This window comes from Astatotilapia calliptera, chromosome 6 (genome assembly GCF_900246225.1).
Source record: "Astatotilapia calliptera chromosome 6, fAstCal1.2, whole genome shotgun sequence".
Lineage (NCBI taxonomy): Eukaryota > Metazoa > Chordata > Actinopteri > Cichliformes > Cichlidae > Astatotilapia > Astatotilapia calliptera.
In genome coordinates, this window is record NC_039307.1 from 3,727,227 (window position 1) to 3,746,025 (window position 18,799).

At 41.4% G+C, this 18,799-nt stretch overlaps 2 protein-coding genes across 5 annotated transcripts in view; one reads left to right on the forward strand and one right to left on the reverse strand.

Moving 5' to 3' along the window:
* Positions 1-18,799, forward strand: part of LOC113023585 (zinc finger protein Aiolos-like) — an 82,647-nt gene that overhangs the window by 30,720 nt on the left and 33,128 nt on the right. The window lies entirely within an intron of this gene.
* Positions 1,749-15,707, reverse strand: LOC113023586 (SWI/SNF-related matrix-associated actin-dependent regulator of chromatin subfamily E member 1). Of its 3 annotated transcripts, none has more exons than XM_026169745.1 (11): positions 15,342-15,701; positions 14,619-14,669; positions 14,387-14,430; positions 12,397-12,495; positions 11,534-11,614; positions 11,084-11,215; positions 10,708-10,879; positions 6,165-6,337; positions 5,966-6,067; positions 3,902-4,163; positions 1,749-2,944 (listed from the first exon to the last, which is right to left on the reverse strand). In XM_026169745.1, exons 2-11 carry the CDS (start codon positions 14,623-14,625, stop codon positions 2,739-2,741), a joined length of 1,278 nt encoding a protein of 425 aa, XP_026025530.1. In that variant the 5' UTR covers positions 14,626-14,669; positions 15,342-15,701; the 3' UTR covers positions 1,749-2,738. The 3 variants fall into 3 exon arrangements, with proteins under 3 accessions (XP_026025530.1, XP_026025529.1, XP_026025531.1); XM_026169744.1 differs by having other exon boundaries at positions 12,391-12,495; XM_026169746.1 differs by lacking the exon at positions 11,084-11,215 and having other exon boundaries at positions 12,391-12,495; positions 15,342-15,707.

Here is an 18,799-nt window from a genome sequence, read left to right on the forward strand (position 1 = left end):
AACATCAAAATACTTAATCAGAAACAAACACACACACCTTCATACAGGTAATTAATGCACAAGAAGTGGCTGCACATGATGAAAGACAAGAATTGACTTTGTTTATATATGGAGAATTCTGCTGTTAAATAATGTTATAAAGATTTTATTGCATGTTTTTTGGTATCTGTGGAGCTGAATCAGTCTGTCACAACAAGCTGCCACTTTCTCTCTACTCAATCTGCTCTACTTGTGATTGACAAATCATTAGCCATTATCTAATGAGCATATCCTTTCTGACTCTAATTACAAATGGAAATGACAGAATTACCTTTTTAATAATACACAAAACTAAAGTTCTTAAACAGAAGTTCCCTTTTTCTATAAATTTCTGTATAACCTGATGCCCTTTTTTTTTTTTTTTTTGCCACCACAGTCCCAGCAGCCCCTCCCCCTTCTGGTCGTCAGAAAGAATGCAGGTTTAAGCCACTTAAATCAGTCAACCAATCGTTTATACTGGAGAGACTAAGTACAGGAGAAAGGATTACTGTTAACTTTGAAGAGATAGCAGAGTATAAAAGAAAATAAAAAATATGGAGCTGAAAATGAGCAGAGAAGGCTTTAAATTGGGCTGTTTTAGTAGCTCAATACAGCTGAAGCCCAAATATACAGGGTGGGCCATTTATATGGATACACCGTAATAACATGGGAATGGTTGGTGATATTAAAGTCCTGTTTGTGGCACATTAGTATCTGTGAGGGGGCAAACTCCTCAAGATGGGTGGTGACCATGGTGGCCATTTAGAAGTCGGCCATCTTGGATAAAACTTTTGTTTTTTCAGTAGGAAGAGGGCCATGTGACACATCAAACTTATTGGTAATGTCACAAGAAAAACAATGGTGTGTTTGGTTTCAACGTAACTTTGTTCTTTCATGAGTTATTTACAAGTTTCTGACCACTTATAAAATGTGTTCAATGTGCTGCCCGTTGTGTTGGATTGTCAATGCAACCCTCACTGAAGCATAATAACAAATCCCAGCAGCAGCCAGTGATATCCTCAGCCTTCCAGCACAGCGGTCTTTTTTGCGCCACGGACCGGCCTTTAAGGTGTCGCGGATAAATACAACAAAATAAAATGATACGACCGAGACAAAAACTGTGGTATTTTGTAAATATAATAATAAACGTGAATTCACTGTGTAATTGTGTAACTTTATTAGCAGCGTGCTCCTGAAACAACCAACAACATTGAGAGTAACATCCTCCTCTCTGGTCGCTATGGTAACGCGTAAATATTTCTTTCAAAATAAGAACCAACTACAACACGGGTAAAGACCGCGTTAACGATAAAAACCCTGAAAACCATGAATTTCACACCCGAGCCTCAATTCTCATGGCCCGGCACCGAACCACTCACGGACTGGTTGGGGACCGCTGTTCTAGCAAATATACCTACGGTATTAATTTCAAAATCCTGTGTTGCTTTCCCAAAAAGTTGATTCAACATCAAGACATTTGTTGCTTTGTTCTCAAGTCATTGCATTAACAAGATTTTCAGAAAACTTGAACTCTGACCTTTAGGCCACGGTCATTGAGATTCAAAATTGTCTGAGATTTTTAGCAGATACCCCCATGGTATCTAAAGTCCTACTATGCTTCGTTCTGGAGTTATCCCTGACAACCTCGGGTGTGGATGCGCCTGCCCGGCAGGGAGACGACAAAGCCTCAACAACCTTTTGTGGCCGAGGGGTAAAAATGAAGCGAGCGGTTTCCTTCAGGGTAGAAAAGTTTTATTGGTATAAATATGCAAAAGGAAATTCATTTTAAGACTGCATGTTTATGAATGTTCTTCAAGCTTTTTATGAAAATCCATGTTTAAGCAAACCTCGTTACACTGTGTACACAATTACGGTACATTTAAAGGCTTTCTGTTGAAAACCACAATAATGATCTTAACACACAAATGTTCTAAGCATACTGCTTTTGATTTGATTGACAGCAAGCAAACTTGAGAACACTGGTAGTTGAGCATTGTACAGCATTGATGATCATGTGATATACTCACGGATGGACTGGGCCGGCCCCAGGACAACCGATACACAAATATAATTTAAAAAAAGCTGATAATAAATAACAAAAATAGCTACTACTAAATGACTACGAACTCCTGAGACAATACTGCCACTGTAATACTGATACAGAGAGTAAACAAATATTCTCCTGCCGAGGAGATGGTCACTTGGCTCCACTCTTTACAACTCATTTTAAAAAACATGCAAAAACAACAAGAAAAGCAACAATGACACAACAATACAAAGTTCAATATAACACTGAGCAATGTTTGTTTCGTGTGACGGTCGAATTGCGACAGTCAGGATTCTGCCATAGAGAGTGCTAAAGATATGTTTCAGTATGTGCTGAAGAGGGCGTGTATGGGTTCTTCCAAATGGCAACGCAGTCTGTGGAGAGAATACATAGTGCTTTCACATGGGCTTCTGTGGCACATTTAGCAGCCATTGATTTTATCATTGCTTTGTCGGCTTCCAGTGCAGGTTTTTTTCTTTTCTTTTCTTTTTTTCAGAGTGTGTCTGCGAGCCTTAGTGTTCGAACTCGGCCTCAGGCTTGTTAAACATCGAGCCCATCTGAATGCTCTTCATATGCTTTGACAACTGAGATGACACTGTGCAATATCTGTAATCGTCAGAGTGCAGCAGCCCGGCCAACAGCCTGACAGTTCACACGCAGCCCGCTGCCGGACTCAGTGGGCTGCTCGCGCCCTGCTGGGCCCCTCTGATGGCTCGCTAGTCGTGGCGTCTTCCGTTTGAGCGGAGGTGGTTTCTGAACCCGTGTTGCTGTCGCTGGTTCCCTCCTCCATGGCTCCCTCTGGGACGCTCTCTTTGTCCTCTGACGCCCCCTCTTCGCTGCCGGGGTGGGCCTCAGGTTCCTCTGAGGTCTTTGGCTTCCCTGAATCAAAGAAATGTATTTGTTATTATTAATTCGATCTTCCAACCAGCATTTCTGGGGCAGGGATGGCATTTCCAATCACAGTTCACATATTTTCATATTGAAGGGAGGCTCATGAATGAAGGTAGCAGTTTTCAGTGGTGCAGCGGGAAGGGCGAAGCTGTTGGTGCAGAACTTGATCAAGGAACTGTTACACTGTTGTTTGCTACTAAAATAGACCAAGACAGTGAACCCAGGCGGAACCAAAGGAAACTCTGAGAGATCTGACGTCAGCAGTGCTTGTTAAAAACTCGTGAAGGTAAAAAAGTCAATGTGAAACACCTGTTTGACAACCTTAAAGCAGATTTTTGTTTGCTTGACACAGAGACGGTGCAGCTGAATGAGCAAAGGGCACAGCTGTCTGAACACACACAAAATGCATGCTTGCCTTGCTTTAAGCCTCTGACATCACTTGTAAACTTTGCAGCATGATGACGGACGCTGTCCCTCTCTCACAGCATTTACATCACCGCTTTTATTTTCAGGCTTCAGTTACTAGAGGTAAGCCATGAAAGCAGACAGACCCATGCTTTTACTAGCATGTACACTTTGTGACAATATATAAAGGATACATGTAAATATATCATACTGACGATAGACTCGAGCTACACCATCGTGGACTGCAGGAGGTGATGGTGGTCCCTGCAGCTCAGTGTTGGTTGGACTGACCTACCAACTTGAACAACGACTAGCTGCAGTTCAAAACAGAGCCACATGAGTTTAGGGATAGATGGCTGCATATCTCATTGCCCTGGACAGGACTGAGCTTTCAAAATAAGATTGAGAAGTCTGAAAAAGTCTAAATATATGAAACACAGAATATAAACGTGTTATTAAACCGGGCTATTAAACCACAGATTAAGCTGCTCAGAGTGTTGCGTTGGACACAAGCCATGACTAGTGTCCAGCGTTGCTCACCTGGTGCGTCTGTAGTGCTGGATTCGGTCTCCTCGCCTTCCTTGTTGCTGCCTTCGCTCAGAGAGTTTTGCTGGGGCTTGTTGCCATGTGTTGCACAAATGTGTTTGTCTTCCTCTGCCAGCACACAGGTCGGGGCCTCTCTTGCACCTCGATCTCCTGCATCCTTCTCACGTTCTGCCATCCGTTTGCGGGCTGCTTCTTCTGCTGCAGCAATCTCTGCAGAAATCTTCTCCATGTCCACCTCCACCTTCATGCAGCACAACTGAAAACAACAAACAGCAAATGTGGAATAAATAAGTTATTTTTGAAACCTCTGACTGTTTTCTCAGAACTGTAAAGACAAACCTAATTTTCTTTTTGGAAACCACAAACGCATCAAAACAGTTTTATCTCTTCTATAAACCACACAACGCTGCCAGAACTCTCTCTCACACAGACAGGCAAAACAACAGTACTTGACATTCATTACACACTCTCTACAACGCTCTTCGGGGTATTTAAATCAGGACTTTCCAACCTCATGTGGCTGTCCTCCACCCACCACTCTTTTCAGTGTGATGTACTTATGATGTGTGGCAGAGAAGCAGCAGAGAAACAGAACAGTGCATGCAGTAAATCGTAGTTTTAAACATGTTTCACATGTTTCTGTAGTATGACTCAAGTAAATGAGGAATGTAAAAGTGGCTGCTTTCATGAATAAATCATAGCACAAGTCATACAAGGCTCACATTAAACACTACTTCTTTCATGCCATGCACAAAAACACACTCTATGACCTTTATTCAAACTGCATCTGAAATTACTGATTTGTGTCTTTCTCCTCTTCCCACCCCCTACCCCTCAGACGGTTTCCATCCATTGCTTCCTGCGCACCCTGAACGTGCTTCATCAACATGATTAGCGACGCCCGAATTTTGCGCTACCATGCATAAAATATAACACCTGTACCATTGTGTTAAACGTCCGGCTCATGTGGTTAGCTTTGTGCATCACTTTGCAAAATCTCTTTAGTCAATTGTATTTGTTTCTTCAAAAACATCATATAAGATGTACAAGTTGCTTCAAATTCAAGTGAAAAGACTGGTTGATTCAGTAAATAGTGCAGGAAGGTTAAATATGACTCAGAATGGGAGTTGAAAGGTTAGTTAACTAAACCTGAAAGCTTTTGAGCAAAATGAAATAAAGATAATCACTACACTTTGACAAAAACTGAAACACTGTATTTAAAAACTAAAAAAAACAATCTTGAGGCACTTTCCTTGGTTTCAGTCTTTTAGGACGTCAGCCGCCGACACAAAATGTGTTTTGTTTATTTTGAACTTCTTCAATCATAACTTGTGGAATTAAAAAAAAAAAAAGGTTTTATTTCTGTTTCGTTCTCACTGGAAAATATAAGCCTGTGATGGTTGTGGTTTTAACAAGTCTGTGCAGGATAAATAAAATTACAGCTTGTTAGAAAGTACACGGATCAGGTCACAGAGCCTTTGGTGCAGATGTTTTGACACTCAGGATGTTGACTGTATTCACAAAGTGTTGTGTTTGTACTGTAATCTGTATCCTGAATTCCTGTTATCATACCTCCTTTATATTCTAATACTTGTAAAGCTTAAACTGGTGAAAACTAAACACACTCGCTCTAAACACACTAAGAAAGAACAAAACAGAAACAAAAAGTTACTGGAAAACATGACCAGTATAACTCTGGTGTTAACATGTTTGTGCAGGCTGAATGTGATGTCACAGCTGTCTAGGGAGCACCTACAGCAGGTCTGTCAACTTAAAGACTTGTTCTGTCTTTAACAAGCTCTGTAAAATATAAATGGCGCCACCTTTTGTCCACACCGGGAACTGCAGCCCATTGCACAAAATAACAGTTATAATGGAGGCTACAAATTGTGAATGATGACAGCTATATGATTGCCAGAACATGTGGATGGAGTTAGCTGCAGCTTGGGCCTGCGTGGCAGATGGAGAAAGGCCCATAACCAGAGCTGCACACGTCACGCAAAGTGAAGCTTGCGTGCAAGTAGGCAATGACAGAGTTCAATGTAAAAGACGCCGTACCCTTTTGAGCTCGTTTGTGAACGACTCTGTGGCGTCGATGAATTTTCTCTTCTTGTCCTGATGGCGGTCTTCAATCTGAAGCAACTCTGCCTCCAGTTTTCTCTGGGAAACGAGACACGCAGGCACCACAGTTAGGAATTAACGAGCTGATAAAAACAGAGCCGTCAGTGAGCGTTTAAACATCCCAGTTTGATCCTACCTGATGAACCATCAGGGACTGGACCTGCCGTTTGAGGACCTGCATGCGAGCGGTCGTGACGACGGATCGCACGTCTGGGACGACGCTCTCGCTGAGGATCTCGCTGATCAGACGGTGGTTGCGTTGGAAACGAGCCGCGGCCAAGTGCTTTATAGAAAACCCGTCGTCGTAATCTGAAGACAAGAAACTCATCTGAGTTGTTGCCGTACACGTTTATGGGCCTTTCAGAAAGCAAAGCAAAAGAGGCTTCAGCAAAAAACCAGCGTAAACAATACAAACAGAATCACGCAAACATGTATGAAGACAGCGTAAACATACGGAGGATATGGCTCAATATTTATACAGAGTTCGAGCTAAGTATATGCCATTATGTCCAAACACATCCCTAAGCAAAGTAGGTGAATGGCACAGGCAGCCAATTATAACCCACAGTATGTGGACAGATGTTTTAAGCCGTACTCTGCAATTTACATTCATCAGTAAATGTTTCTCTGTGTTGTCTTGTAAGTACAGGACGACTGTGCATTAAGGTAAAAACCTACAAACACAGCCTGAAGAAAATATTCATGCTAAATTACCCTGTTACCACTGATTTGGGAATGTATTCCCAATAAATGCACAGAAATCCTGAAAGCATCTTTGACACCGATTACAGCTTTGACTTGAACCGTCGTTTGAATTTGCTCAATTTCAAGTTTTATTGTCATGTACAGATAAGCAGTGTAGCAACATTTACCCATAATGAAAATCTTTGGCTCGTGCTCCTCAGCTTTACATGAACATATAGAAAGTGTGCAGTTATATTAAGAAGAAAATAACAGAAAAATAGCAATAATAATAATAATAATGAAGAAAAATGCATTAAATATTTAGAGAATTTAAGACAAGCTGGTATATACAGTTTGTGCAAAACTGTGCAATGAGCATTTAAGTGGCATTTGTTGAAGTGACAGTGTGTAGAGTCCTGTAATTGTAGTGAGTGTGTAATAGTGTGTATAAGATGTTTAAGTGCAGGTTAAGATGTCAAAGCGCAGCAGTGCATGTGCACGGCTTTGTTAAAGCCACCTAAGAGATTTTCATTAGAAATTAAAACCTATCCCAAGACTGCGCTGTATGCAAAACATTTCCTCTATATGAGCACGGCGAGTGATTTATGGGCCCAGATGAGTGGAAATTAACCATAAATGTCACAAAGCTTTCACAAGCTCACGCTGACTGATAAAGTAAATTATGTATTCAGTGCTCAGCAATTAACAAACTGTGGTTGTGTGGGGAAATTTATATTAGACCACAAACTGTTGAGTTGTACATAGACCTCCAGGTGGAAAACGCTTTGAAAAGTTTTCTGACATTTAAAATGTGTTTTTTAATCAGATTTGACTGTTTCCCACTAAGCACACAATTAAATTAATTTTTGAATAATGTGTTAAAATTAATGTCTGTTGACTGGCAAGACTTGTTCCTAGAAAGGTTTTGAGATGACGTGCATGACCAGTCAAGGTTTGCTAGTCAGCACCACAAATATTAAGTAGTTAAACTAATTATTAAGTAAGTTAAATAGTTAACACTAATGGATTAATAATGCAGTCAGGGTGTAACCTGCCTTTTAGCCTGTCAGCTGTGACAGTCTCATTCCCTGTGATGGTAGGTTCGATCAGCAGCCAAGAAAAGAACATGAATTGATGGGTAGTTAACAATCAACTGTAATATGTCACACAGCTTGGCACAGAGTGACATATACATTTAGCAGGACTTGAAATTTGGTCGAGTGAAACAGCGTTTTTACAGGACTCTATGGAATCCACCGTCTCCTTCCACAGAAAGTAAGAGCATAAAGTGGTAGCCAGGTTCTGCTAATCATGCACCCGATGAACTGATCGTAATCGACTGTAACCACCACTGGAAGTTTGCTGGTCTGGAGCATTCAGGTGTGTTCAGGATCTTCCCAGGGGTCGACTTCCCAGCAACTTCACCCCAAGTTCAGACTAGAGTTAGCCAATTAATCGAAAACTAATCAAAACCGACATTCAGAAACTCTAATCGACATAATCTCACATCTGTTATTTTGCTTTGTTTTTTAACTCGTTAATGTTTAATACTCCCCTGTTTAAAACATAGTGTGTTGTCACATGACTGCCACATCAAGTCTACAACAGAGAAAATAAAATGCATGAAAAATAGTTTCAGCAGCCAACGTTAAGACCACCAATCTGCTACCACAGCTCCAACACCATCGGATTAGCAAAAATAAATAATTAATCCAGCATTAGTAGCATATTTATGGTACAAACCTTGTGAACTATGAGCGGAGGAGAAAATTTAAAGTGTGTAGTAGTAATAATAAAAGTAACAATCATCAGCGTACGTACATGTACATCCATCTACGTCGACATCTGCAAACCTCACTTGTCTTCACTTATTTATTTTTGTACTTATTTATCTTCCATTTTTTTTTTTATCCTCATTTGTCTTTATGACAGCAAGAAGGAAGAATTTCACTGCACAGAGAAGTGCTATGTCTTCTGTACATATGACAATAAATGCTTTGAATCTTGAATCTTTGAATCTAATCATAATAATCGTAGTGCAATTAGAAGAGGACGGAACAAGTATGGCTTGTTTGGTAGAGTTCTCTTAAGTTTCTAAAGTTGCATCTGAACAAACCACGAGACATAATAATAATGAGACCAAAGTGGAGACGTTTGATCAGATTGCACAGCACCACCACAACTCCTCATACTGTCAGCACGATGGTAGGGGGCTGATGATTTGGGCTTGTTTTTTTACAGCCACAGGACCAGACCGCAAAAAATTCTTGAGTCAAACTAAAGCTTGGCCCGATTTCAGCCACTAAACAGGAAGTAAATCCCTAGTCCAGCAGCAAATCTGCGAGAGAATGACTGAAATAGAATGAAGATGCATGGTGGTGGTCCCAGTCTAAGTCCAGACCTCAACCTGATCATGATCCTGTGCATTAACCAGCGCCCACAAACTTGAATGAACTGAAGCAAAGCTGTAAAGAAACTCTGCCAGAATTGCTCTACAACGATGTGAGACAATGATAAAGTCACAGTTTTCACGTGATGTATGATTATACATTGGAAGTTATTGAAGGCTCTTAATATAAGCATCTTAAATCCCTCCCCCTGCCGTCGGACAGACTCCAGCTTCAACAGCTTAAACTGCAGCTTGAAGCAGTCGTTCTTGTTCTGCTCTGGAAATCCGCTGCGAGAACGATGGCCCCACAAACCAGGCCTTGCAGCAGGTGGAGACCTGGTGCTGTTGAGTTCACCGAGGCTTCAGAGAAGAGCAGGGACTATTGCAGGGATGTTTGAGGAACCTACTGCTTGTGGTAATTTCTTATTTAAAGGGACTAAACTTTATTACAGAAACAAATACAGTGCAATTCTGCTGGAAACAGTGTATTTTTATACTCCATATACATGTTTAAAAAGACATCCATTTACTCTTACCCGTTAACAACAATCCACCTGTGTTTTCGCCATTTTTCCATTTAGCAGACTTGCTTTGACTTTGTTGTGGCAAGCTTCGCCCTTGCTCACTGGGTATCACCTGAGGTTGCTGGTGCTGTGCACCTCTGTGTGCACCTTTTGAAACTTTCCAGAGAGCAGAAATGAATGTCGTTTGCCACATAGGTGCTCAAGACACAAAAACAGGAAACCATTACCACTCCGAATGCCGTGTGAGAGCATTAAGCTTCTCTATGATCACAAATGACGTCTCACTAATGTGTGGGATATTTCTCAAAAGGTAAGGTCTCCACGTCGAACACTGTTTCAGGTTATTTTCTAGTAGAGTCAAACCACAGCACCTCAAAAATACCCATTTTAATGTTCATAAACAATGCAACAAACTGATGTTTAGAGTAGAAGTGCACGAAGACTTTAATAAAGAGTGATCTCTGTTCTCTCCACCCGGAGAGCTAAATCTTATTTAATCGTCGCTGTACGTGCAGTTTGTTAAGAACAAAGCCCACTGGGATACCAGCTTTGACATTTCTGTTTCTAAATAGCAACGGTTTTATCTGTAGTTTTCCTGTGCATCATTATCGTCTACTGTAACTCAGCCAGACCCCAGACAAGCATCATTTCCTTGAGGTGGGTGTAACTCAAACGTTTTCTTCTGGCTTCTGTCTAACATGGTGTGTGTGTGTGTGTGTGTGTGTGTGTGTGTGTGTGTGTGTGTGTGTGTGTGTGTGTGTGTGTGCGTGCATCAGTCAGGCTTTATAACAACAGAGCAAAGAATGTAAATTTTGCAATTATGTCTTAACCATTGCCAAAAATACCTACAAAATGTAAACACGTGTGCAAAACAAAGGCAAATTTTGGCCCCAGGCTGGAAGCTTGAAAGCAGAAATGGCGTTTCAAAGGTACCATTACCAAAGATGTTAATGGTTGTAGCGCTATAGGAGGAGGGGGGGGGATAACACATTCTCTGGGTGTGCGCGCTCGCAACGCTGTGTGGTCGTGCTACAATAATTACAACTCTGTGGCAGTGCTCTAAAGAGCCCAGGGGGCCTTACCATCTGGATCCTCTGCTGGCTGAATACTCATGTAAGGCTCATCCTTGTCCAGCCTGGACTGCCTCTGGCGACTCTCCTCTTCCAGAGCTGCCTCGGCCCGGCTTTTTGCATTTACATAGGCCAGGTAGGCTGGCGAGTTGTGATAGGCCTTCATGCTCTCATTATACTCAATCTACAGTGGAAAAGATGAAGGAATGACAAGGAAACAGAAAAGGCAAGCAGACACAACAATGTGGACCCTTGTATCTAGGACAAGATGAGGAAAGAGGTTTATTCAGGAAGGAATGATGACTGGAGGGACCCACAGCTAGCGGGGACACATCTACTGTCACCCATCAGGAAAACCCCCATAAACACCCCTTGTAAAACAACCAACCTTCTCTGCTTCGTAGTCATTCAAATAATCCTGTTTCTCCTCATCAGTGAGGTCCCTCCACATGCCACCGATTATCTTCCCAATTTCCCATAGCTTCAGATCAGGATTGGAGGCTTTTACTTGATCCCAAACCTGGTGATGAGAACCAGACATGGGTGTGGGGTTGGGTTGGGTTGGAGGGGCTATAGGTGGTTATCTCTTTGCAGAGAGGTCACAAACCAGAGGAGGCCGTGTGCTTTAAGCTGCATTTCCAAGCTCAGAAATCCCACTATGTGATGTAGACAGTTCTAAGTAATTCCTGGCTTAATCTGGCTTCACACCTACCTCGATAAACAACTACCAAGACAAAATGTACATCTTACTATGCAAACTATGTTCAAATCAAAGCATCCCTCTCTTCCAGCTGAGCACATGATGATGCAAAAGGGAGCAGTTAAACACTGTACCTACCTTGCGACTGTATCTCATATATGGCATCAGTGGCTTATCGGGAGGCTTGGGTGGCTTTGGGATATTTATTCCAGAGGAATTCTGGTAAAGAAAGGAAAAAGAGTCACCTTGAGATACGCCTGCTGTGCAGTGACGAGGCATCCACAGAAACACTATAGCTAAGCTAGGCTGAAGCTTGTGACGCTACAAGCAGGTGATTATGTTCAGGTTTAAACACAAGATCCATTAAAGGAGCTTCTTATCATTTAACTCGATTGCATTGATGACAGTTTGGAGGTATAAACAAGAAGAAGAAAGCCCACAGAGTGCACTGCAACAACGCAGACTGTGGGGGGAAAAAATCAAATAGAAAAATCTCACTTAAGCTGAGATTTGCTCAGTGCGAGACATAATGCCATTATCAGAGGCAGCCAACCACAGCTTGCATGCAGCGACTAAATTACTGCTCAGCAGCCAGAGCCATGCCGAGCAGCAAAGTCTTTAATGCCATGGCAACATGATGGCATGGGTTACTTAACATGGCTGTCAGAAATGCAGACTTTGAAAGGCAGGTGGGATTTGAATAGACACAGATGGACTCTTAGCAGGTCTGCAGTATGAAGGAGGCAGCAGAGGGAGTTTGGGATGGTATGCATCATTTCTGATTCGGTCTCAGTACCGGAATGAGTTTCTACTGTAGGAAAGCAAAGTTATGTCTAACCTGATTTACTCCAAACAAAGAAAAGTCAGTCTTATAGCTTGCAAAGGCCTCATCTGCAGCGTCTTCATTTCACTAGAGCAAGCTTTTCTGGTTTGCCTTATACTTTCAGTCACTGCCTTTATTTATTTGTTTTGTTCTTCTATGTTAATATTCATACCGTTACCCGACTGTTGCTGCTTTGGCTCCCTCCCAGTCTGTAGTTGTTGTAGGCCAGATGGCTGTATGGGTTGTACCCCACAAACCCGGTGGTGTTGGGCATTTGCTGATGGAAACAAATGAGACAGAAACACGAATGAGAAATGACCTAAAAGAAGAAGAGGGGAAAGCCCAAGACAACGAAAAAATAATAAAGAAACCAATGAAAGAAGCTGGGAAAATGCAAAAATAAAGAAACTTGAATTCATGCTGGTGCTATAGGAAAATACAGCAGTGGTGTGTCAGCACATCATTCTGTGACTAAACAAAATCAAGCACAAACTGTACTAAAGGTCCTTGGTGTAATTTGCTGGAGGAGATTTCTTCCCCTCTGGTCTCCATAATTTTGCCTCTCCTGAATTATTTTTATTCCTAGTAGGAATAAAGTTTATCCCCTTCCCAAAGTGATTAATGCTACTTTAACAACAGATACATCTCAAATAATATTGTTTGAGATGTATCGGTAGTGCAAACGACAGTAAAATCAGGAACAGACTTTCACTGTTGAGCCTGGTGCCGTTCCATATCTGCCTTGATCTATGTGTGGCTTTTTAGTCTAACAACAAGCACTAACAGGCTGAAAATTACGGCTAGTAAAATATAAAAAATTAAGGATTCAGAGCAGAAGACTCTGATAGGTCCTCTCAAAAGAAATCTTTTACTCCTGAAGCATAATTTAGAGTCATGTTGGGCAACTGGGCAAAATTCATTTAGAGTTAAATCTGTTTAAAAAAACAAACAAACATTTTTTAAAGTTAAGTAACTGTGTTAAGACTGTTTTTGCCAGTAAGCCTATTATTATTATTATATGAGATTATTTTTTTGTATAAAACAGGCCAAACGCTGCAAATGTTAAATTGCATTTATCTGGTAGAACTGTTGCTAAAAGTATCACATGAGGACATCTTGGGGAAAAAAATGTCATCATGAAATCTACATGAGCCTAGCACTAATATTCTGGTTTTATTTGTGTGACTGAAAAGACCCAATCAGGACCCTGCTTAAGTGTCTCCTCATCAAAACTTAAAACATATTCAATGAGGTATTAAAACTAAAACTGATGTCTGGGGCTGATGCTGTGTTCCTCTATGTTGCTTTCTTATTCAATGCAATTATATTTTGGATGCAATCATTTTATTGCATATGCGTGAGCTGGATCCTAACTAAATGTGGAGCAAAGAGTAAGTTTGATATTTCTGACTACCTCTCAGCATTAGATCCACCTTTCCCTGTTCTCCCACACAAAGTACACAGAAACTACACAGGTTACGGCAATCATGTGAAAGCCAAATACATGTTTTATTTGAATGCAACATGTATGAACGAAGCTAAAATGAGATTTTATGATCGTTCATGATGGTGTTTGTACACTCATGTAGCTCTATTTGCACTTTGGCTCCTTGGATTTCAGTAGAGATGCAGCCATCTCTTTCTGATTCACACACGTTTTGTGTAGGACGCTGTGTGAATATCAGTGAATCCGTCATTATGATCCAATACAATCAATATCATGTATACGATTCTACTTAATGAGTACTTTTACTTTAAGATGTACTCTGATACTAAATCTTTTTTATTAATTAATTATTAGTTTTAGTTATTCTTCATTCACTCTTCAGTGCCACTTTTCGTGCATTGCTTTCTTTTGACCAAGTCTAAAAAAAATAAAATATGCTCTATATTTGTCACTGCACCTGAGCGACTACAAGGCCCTGACAAAACATGCAAATCTGCTATAAATCCCACATACCACTTGAAAGTCTTTCCCAGTATTTTTTAAACTGCATTTATTTCTGATCAATGATTGTGATTTCCTCCAGTACCTGAAAACAAAATAAAAATCTCCATTTTGTGTGACATAAAAAAAACCCAGGGGGTGGCTGGAGTTGGGGCTGAAACAGAATGAAAGGTTTTAAATAAAAACCCATGGGTGTGGATGTATATTTGAGAATACTTACAGTTGTAGGGGCAGGGGGAGGTGGAGGGGCATAGGATGGTCTCTCTGTTTCGGGAAAGAAATTAATAAAAATAAAAAAAAAGCGAATCAGTCCTGTCCAATCTAACTTCCACAACTCTTGTCATATCACTTCGCATGGATAAACTGAAACACCAGGTCTGATGCATTTAGATACCATCACCTACAAAGAGCCTGACTATAATTAACTGTTTCAAACACTCCCAGTGTCTTACTTGACATTTCTGCAGTGAGGAGGATGAATCAGTCTGTTCCAGTCATTGGATCTGCAATAAACACATTTATGAGGAGGGTAACATTATATACCCCAGTGATTAAATGGGAGATTCAAACATAGCGTAAAACAAAGAGATGCTGATGGTGATTCAGGCAACAAGGCAGGCTAACGTCCACTAGCATCAACGTTAGCTCAAAGCTAACTTAATAAGCGGAATATCTATGGGACAAATTCACTGTGTCACAATGTAAATAGCATCAATGACCGCTCTATGTGATTATGAAAGTGTGAATATGATGATGGTGGGTGAAGAGCGTAGTTCGCAGACGTTAGACTCGTCAATGCTCATCCTATAAACGACCTATAACGTAACTAGCAAGTCGCTAACTAGCTAAATCTTTTGCTGTTAGGTTAGCCTGTCTGCGCCAAAAGTCAACCTCAAGTTTAATTTACGGTTGTGAGCTGACTTTAAATGTGGCTGACAAATTCCTAACGTTGTGATAGCTGACATTTCTTGTAGTTCGCTTGGCCGATAAGTTCGTTTGCTCTAAATAACCAGCCGGTTGACGTCTAACTAGCTGAATAGCTGGTAGCTAAAGGAATGAGAATGACACCTATGATTATTATTAGCATGCAGCGTTAGGCAAAGCCGACATGTCTACAGTTATTTGAAATTCCCACGTAATCTGCAAGCATGAATACTAAAGGGCAAAAAACTCACCCCAAACCCTTTAGTCCCCACCACTGTGTGCAGGTTGTGGCTTTGGCAGGGAAGGCTAACCACCTAGCTTAGTAATACAGTTCCCACAATAAACCAGTGAAATGGGGTCCACTCGTATGATTCCTGCAGAATCTTCTAGAACTGCACCCCCACCCTCTCCTTATTACAGCTGTGCCTCGGCTCGATGCTGATGCTCATCGCTCTCTGCTGTCACCGCTGCAGCAGTGACAGCAGAGACGTTTCTCCTCCAGCATTCAGAAGGAAAAAAGACCATATGGCAACAACAGAGCTGCTGAGTGGGATTTCACATTTTCCCTGCGTGGCTTTAGATTTAAGCTGCAGATGTGCAACGTCGTAGCATGATGCAGTTTGCTCCCGGATTGTGAAAAGCTGACCTGCATTGTCACCCCTGACTGCAAAACGCATCATGTCAAAAATCAGCCAGGTCAGTGCAGATGCTCTGCAGCCATCACCTGTGGAAAGCATATATTATTTCCATTTTAAGGCAGTAAGCTCGTTTTTCTTGCAATATAGGGGAAAATCAGGAATGATTTCTTATGTCACCATACCATAAGCTGCATTATGGATGCTTCACAGGCTTGTGAGCTTTTGATAAACTCAAGGTTGCCCCATTCACTGCTCCCATGTTGTTAGAACTGAAATACTTTGCATTCTTGTTCACATTGTCTGAGAGCCGCCCAGGTCAATAGTTCTAATAGTGAGTTCCCTAAAAAAAAACAAAGAAAAGCCCGTGGGATTTGGCCCATTCAGCCTGAATAGTTCTTGTTTTGAATTTGTTAATTGATTGTGGTCATTGTGACCCTCTTTCTTTCTGTTTACTCTGTACACTTGAGAGGTTATTTTACTTCTGCATGACCTGCCTCCTGCACAATATGCATTCAGAGCTCATCTGGTGCTTCACCTTCCTTTGACTCTCCAGGTCACAAAAGGCCAGAAAGCTGAACAGATGAGACAGAGAACAGATTCCAAATGAGGCATGGCAAGGACCTTGTTTAACCTTGCACACCTGCAACAGAGTGCATCTGGAGGTAGGGTGGAGGTCACATGCTTCCTGCAAGTTCAGTTACAATGCAGGCTTTACATGGACATTTGTGCAGGGCCTCCCAGGTATAGCTGTGGGATTGTTGATGCCCAGAGGCAGAATATCCCATGTGACACTTTAAATGAGTCCATGAAGCTCCTCTGGTAATGCACAATCAGTCCTTAGGCATATAAACCAAAATAGACTCAGGCAGTGGAACTAAGCAGACGTGAAAGTTTACTCTGGTGTTAGATGGCAGAGATATTTTTAGAAGCTGCTAAACACACATTATCATGATGTAACCTTCCAGAGGTTCCTTGCATAACTGCATCGAGTTTTATGATTAATGCGTCAATTTAAAAAGCTTTCACTGTAGGCTGAGGGAAATATATAGTGCCAGATTAAGATGTGAGAACATAAATTCTCCTTGTACATATTTTCTGTCGTAACTTCTAAATATTTCCTTTTCTACATTTGGTCTCCAGGCAACAACTTGATATACTTTTTTTTTTCTCAAAAATGTATTTTTGTTCACCAGATCACTAAAGCTCATTATGTAGTCACGTTTTATTCAGAGGCTTATACCCTGCTTAGTTTGGTCACAATAGCCCAGAGTAACACTCAGTTAAGTACACTGTTTCAGCTGCTCATTAAAGTGATATAAATAACTAATCGTGATAAATATCTAATCAGGCATGTACATAGCAACAACTCGGTGCATTTAGGCATGTGGACAAGGTTAAGGCTACCAGCTGAATCTAAAACCGAGCAGGAGAATGGGGAAGAAATGTAATTAAACGGCTTTGAAACTGCCATGGTTGTTTGTGCCAGGCTGCTCTGATTACTTCAGAAATTGCTGATCTGCTGGGATTTCCCCACACAACCATCTCTAGGGTTTGCAGAGAATTGTCCAAAAAAGAGAAAATATCCAGTCAGCAGCAGTTCTCTGGTTGAAAATCCCTCATTGATACCAGAGGTCAGAGGAGAAAAGCCAGACAGCTTCGCCCTGATAGCAAGGCAACAGTAACTCAAGGTATGCAAACCAAGATATGCAGAACCTATCCAAAGATACATTTAGGCTGCGTTCACACTGCAGGTCTTAAAGCTCAATTCTGATTTTTTGATCACATCCGATTTTTTTGTCTGCTTGTTCACACTACAAATAAAACGTGACAGCAAACGCACACAACGCGCTCTGTTTAGACCCAGAGCAAACAGTATTGTTTGACTAATGGCCTTAAAAGACTTGTTTCAGACTTTACGTTTCTCAATTTTGCTTTAAGTTAAAAAGTTATTTTGTTATTAACAAATGTCCTAATAATGATCCTTATTGCTGTTTTAGAGGAGCGGTGCTTCAAAGGATAGCTGCAGATTTCTGTCAGAATCTGCAGATTATACAGTACAAATAAAATGTTCACGTTTCTCCAACGTTGTCTTCCCGACAGTTTCACTGACATCTACACTGGATGGCCAGGAAGCGTTCACGATGTCTTCTCGGGCGCTGATAATTGGCGTCTGTCTTGTGTCAGTGACGTAAAAGACGGATTTAATGCGGCATGACCTTTCAAACAGCAGTCGTTTTCTAAAACATCAGATATGTATCGGGCTCAGTACCACATAGGATTTGAAATATCGGATTTGTGCCGTTCACACTGTCATACCATGATGGGATATGGGTCGCATACGGTCAAAAAAGTTGGATTTGATGCACTTTCGCCTGCAGTGTGAACGTAGCCTTAGTCTCGAAGCAGATGGGCTACAGCAGCAGAACACCACACCAGGTGCCACTGCTGTCAGCTAAGAACAGGAAACCTAGGCTACAGTTCACACAGGCTCGCCAAAATTGGAGAAGATTGGAGAAGCGTTACCTGGTTTGATGAGTCTCAATTTCTGCTGTGACATTTGGATGGTCAGAATTTGGTGTAACTGGCATGAGCGGGGGAGTGGATGCATCTTTCCTTGCATCAGCGGTTCACGCTAGTGGTGGTGCTGGGGGATATTTGGGCTGTTTAGTACTAACTCAGCATTGTTTAACCTACAGAGCCTGCCTGAGTATCGTTGCTGACCGTGTCCATCCTTTTATGACCACAGTGTCTCCGTCTTCTGCAGGCTGCTTCACCATGTGTGAGTGGAGGTGCAATTGTGCTTTTATCTTTTATGGTACAGCAAAGCGATCCTGAGCATCATCGCTGCTGCTCTCTGTTTGAGTCCACCTGAGCTGAAACGTTTTATTAGCAGATGTGTTGCTCGCTACATTCTTTTTACTGCATATATAAGTGAAAGATTTGCTCTGAGTCCTGCACCAATGCAGCCCTCCTGCTGTTTTCATTGACTCTAAGCACAGTGTCTTTATTTTCCTTGCCTCATACACTCTCTTTAACCCTTCTATGTCATCCTTACATCTGTACTTAACAGC